Source organism: Frankliniella occidentalis, unplaced genomic scaffold (genome assembly GCF_000697945.3).
Source record: "Frankliniella occidentalis isolate FOCC.00 unplaced genomic scaffold, Focc_3.1 Scaffold40, whole genome shotgun sequence".
Lineage (NCBI taxonomy): Eukaryota > Metazoa > Arthropoda > Insecta > Thysanoptera > Thripidae > Frankliniella > Frankliniella occidentalis.
Genome location: NW_026267170.1, coordinates 487,678 through 491,980, shown reverse-complemented (window position 1 = coordinate 491,980; position 4,303 = coordinate 487,678). Strand labels below are relative to the sequence as shown.

The window sequence follows — 4,303 nt, the reverse complement described above, 5'->3', positions numbered from 1 at the left end:
ACTCTCGTCTTTAACGACGCAGCTATGCATAATTTAAAGGGCCGTTTGTTGTCGTGTCTCTGCTTTATTATCTTTTCTTTTCCGATCAGCTCTTTGCTGAAGTTTCAGTGTACACTCCCTCCGTGCACAAGAAGACACGCCACCCTTCACACATTACACGATCACTAATCACGCTCAAAACCCATTCCAGAGTATAACGCCCTTGCTGTGACCCGCGCTGACCTCGTGCTTATGTCTGTTGCAGGGAGCATTCGCCATGCCGACCAGCGGGGGAGGAGAGGGGGGCGGCGGAGCGGGGGGCCTCGTGGTAGCCCCGCCCCCGCGGGACCTGTCCATGCCCCGGTCCGTGTCGCGGGACGGCTCGGCGGGGCGGCCCTCGGGGGCGGGCGCCTCCGGGGGCGGCTCCGGCGGCCCGGGCTCCGGACGCTTCATGGCCTACCACATGGCGGCCATGGGCGGCGTGCAGGGCATGGGCGGGCTGGTGGCCGCGCACCACCGGGAGAGCTCGGCATTCGTGCCGGTCGTGCCCTCGCGCACGCTGCACATGCCCTACTCGTCGTCCACCACGTCCTCCATGGCCGCTGACAAGGCGGCGGCCGTGGCGGCGGCCAGCACGGCCTCCAGCAGCGCCGCCTCCGCCGCCGCCGGCGAGGAGCCGACGGGCCGCAAGAGGACCTTCGACCTGATGGCGCTCATGGCCGACAAGCGCAAGGAGCTGGCCCTGGCCGAGGCCGCCGCGCACGCCGCGGCCGCGGCCATGCTCATGCCTCCGCACCGCGCGCCGCCGCCGCCCGGCCTCCTGGACGCCGGGGCCGGGCCGCACCCCTACGCCTCCGCCTTCCCGACGGGTGCGCCGCCGGGCTTCCAGTACCCGGCGGGCACGCTGTTCCCCGGCGCCGGGCCCGGCCACGGCCTCGACCGGAGACTGCTGCGCGCGCCCGGCAGGGCGTCGCGCCCCAAGAAGCAGTTCATCTGCAAGTTCTGCGACCGGCAGTTCACCAAGTCGTACAACCTGCTGATCCACGAGCGCACCCACACGGACGAGCGGCCGTACTCGTGCGACATCTGCGGCAAGGCGTTCCGCCGCCAGGACCACCTCAGGGACCACAGGTAGGCAGCCATATTGTGTTTCTCCTCCCTCCTCCAGGGTCCCTGCGGGGGCGCGGGCGGGGCGCGGGCGGGGCGCGGGCTGGGCGCAGGGCCCTGCAGTGCCCCGGGTGCAGCTGGGCCCGCCGCGCCCCGCCGTAACTCGAGCGGGCCAGGGGGACGCTTGGATGGGCCCGACTGGGACACCGCGCGTCCCACGGACTGCCTCCTCCTCCTGCGACCCTTCGTCCTTCCATCGCATTGGGCATGCGGTGGGCTTGGATGCACTCGACTGACCACCTGCGTGCCGGCAGGCGCCGCCGGGCCGGGCGCCGGCTGGAAGGGTTGTGGCGCCAGGCGCCTAGGGGTGCGAGGTCCGCCGCGCATGGCGATGGGCCAGGCGGGCTCTGGGCCGGCCGCGCGCGCAAGTCTCCGCGCCGCGCTGCATAAGCGGAGCGGGCTGAGCAAGCGGAGCGGCGAGTGTCTGTCTCTGCTGGCCGCGGCCCGCCGCTTCTAGAAGCAAGGCCAAACTGGACGTGAATACCAAGCACTCGGGGCGCCGCCGCCAAAGGATCGGGTTTCGTTTCCCCGAATAAACGCCGTACTTTCGGTCGGCTCCGGTGCGTGGGAATCATTCCCTGGCGAATGTCGCGCGGAGCAAACAAACGTGGTGTCCGCGCGGCCCCGTGGGCGGTCTGTGGCCCGTGGGCTCGAGGGCCACTTGTTTTCGTCGCTGTGCTTGTGCGTCACGTCTTCTTCTACATTTTTCTTTCTTGCCCGTGGGTGGTGGGCTGAATCCCAATTCCGGCAGGGTAGCGGGAGATACCCGGCTTGGTAGCCGCTCGTTGGGGCTCACGTAGCCGTCGAGGAGCATGCTCCCGGAGCACCTGGGTCTGGGGCTGCCGGGCGGGGGCCCCGCTCACGCCGCGCTTGGCGGGAGCTTGTCACGCTCCCCACCCAGTAGTGGTCACGCCCGCGCCGCTCGTCTCCCGCCTGGACGTGAGGGCACAACACCGCCGCCGCTTTGTTTCTGTTCACATTTATTTTGAGTCGGGGTGAGACTTGTTGGTGTGCCTTTTCTTTTGCTGTGTACATGCCCCTGTCTTTCGCGCGCCAAGCGGCGGCCGGGCCGCTTCTCTAATCCCACCAAACGACGCACCTGCTGCGTGTTGGCTTGGCCAGCCGGAAGCGGGACAGTGGGCCGGACAGCGCGCTGTGCACACACGCATTAGGCAGATGGCTATCCCTCTGGTCCGGCCCCGGCCGGCCAGCAGCGCGCGGAACGGTAGCCCTGCGCGGAAGCACCACCTGTCCTTCCCACCTGCGGGACCTGCTGCAGGACCTGCCACCCTCTGCAATCAGTGTGGGTCTCTGTGGGTTCTAGCCCTCTGTACTTTGCCTCTGCCGCGACCTATCCCCGTGCGTGGCGGCATCTATTGAGGCATTCGCCCTCTATAATCAGAATCAGATGTACCGCGATTGCATAGCATATCCATATCGTGCGGCATATTCACCACCGAATTGTAGTATTGCAAACGCTCCGATACGGAACTGATATCGCGCAGCACCGGCCACCGACAACGCGCGCAGGTAACACACGGCAAAAACACGGCGGCCGTAAGCCGCGGCCGGCATGTGGCCATTGCCCCTGCTGCCTCGGGCTGCGCCAGGGCTGCACGGCGAGAGGGGCGGGGCGGGGCGAGGTGTAGTGCGAGAAGAAGTGCACGTCAAAGGGGCGAGCAAGAGAGGCGGGGGCGCGCGCGCAAAAACACGGAGGCCTCGGCGGGCGAGCGAGCGAGCGATCCTCGGGAGGAAGCGAAACGAGAAACAAGAAAGCAAAGGCACTACACGGCCCCGGAGTCCGGCGGAGATGAGAAGGGGGTGAGGGAGGCGGGAAGGTGGGGGCATCGGAACATGCCGCGTTGAGTCGCGGTGCACCATGCAAGGCTGCAAGTGTGTGTGGTGCATGTGTGTGTGTGCTCGTGCGTGTGTGCGTGCGTGTGTGTGTGCTGAATGATACTACTACGTAAAATACTAGTGATTCCCCCGCGGGAGCCGCTGAGCTCGCATCGCCATATAACGTCACTTTTGTCGAAATAATCAGATAATTTGATTTGACCCAAGCATGTCGGTCAATCTTAATGATACTGGCTTTCGGATCGGAACGCTTAGCAATCTTCATTTCGATTCCAGGGTGGCAATAATGCTGTGTATCAAAAGTGGCAGGGTCGTGCCGTATTTGTGTTTTTCGGCAGTGTGGTAGCGGGAGGCACGCGGGTGTGAAGGTAGTGAAGGGCCCCGGCCAGGCCCGGCCAGGCCCCGGGCCGGTCAGGCAGCAGGGCCGAGGCCGGCCGAGGGGCCGAGCGGTGCACCGGGCATTGCATCCAAGTCATTACGCAGCCCGACCAACCCGACCCGTACCCCGTCCTCGCCACGCCACGCCATGCCCGACTTGAATTGCTTTTCGATTCCGAAGTCGGCAGCGCCGTCCTCTCTCTCTCTCTCTAAATGCATGTGTGTGTAAGACAGAGAGAGCGAGAGGGGGATGGGGCGGGTTGGGGGCGGGGGGTTGAGAGGAGAGTGCCACACGCTTTTTCGCGTTGAGTTTGGGGAAAGTCTTTTTGAAAACCTTCGTCGTTCTTCTGTACCGGATGCAGGCGTGCGAGTGGGTTGCCTACTCGCCCGGACGGCCCGTGAGGCGAGCGCCGCAAGCGGTAGGCAAACCAGCGCGACACGCCTGCGCGCCGGTACAGCCTAACCAGGGCAGTGGACGGGGAGAAGGGGAGGGGCGCGGAGGGGGAGAGTGGACGCAGCAGGGTCACCTCATTAGGAGGCGCAAGTCGGGGTGTAGAGAAAGGAAAGAAGTACATACATTTATCGACGACTCGGCCAGCGGGCCTCCCCCGCCCCGCCCCGTTCTCGTTGTCGTGCCGTGCACCAGGGCCATGTACGTTTTCTTGCTCAGCCCTGACGGCCCCGGGCCGGGGCCCCGGCGGCCAGGCGAGCCATTCCCTCACGCGGCGACTTCTTATCCCGGAGAGATTTAATTACGCGAGGACCGTAAATTGCGAATCTGAAAAAAAGGGGTCTGGAAGTGCTTTTCGCTCAGGCGGCGGCGTTCGTCGCGCCGTCTCAGACGCCCCGGTGCTGCAGCGGCCCGTCCACCCCGTGGAGCTGGAAGCGGCTGGAAGCGGCTGGAAGCGGCTGGAAGCGGCTG

At 65.7% G+C, this 4,303-nt stretch overlaps 1 protein-coding gene across 1 annotated transcript in view; it reads left to right on the top strand.

The window, feature by feature from the left end:
* The first annotated feature begins 246 nt into the window (after nucleotides 1-246).
* The window catches only part of LOC113212075 (protein bowel), a 24,515-nt gene continuing 20,458 nt past the window's right edge, over nucleotides 247-4,303 (top strand). Inside the window, exon 1 of the mRNA XM_026430657.2 lies at nucleotides 247-1,110. Within this exon, the coding sequence (XP_026286442.2) occupies nucleotides 257-1,110 (854 nt within the window). The 5' untranslated portion in view covers nucleotides 247-256. The remainder of the gene's footprint in view (nucleotides 1,111-4,303) is intronic.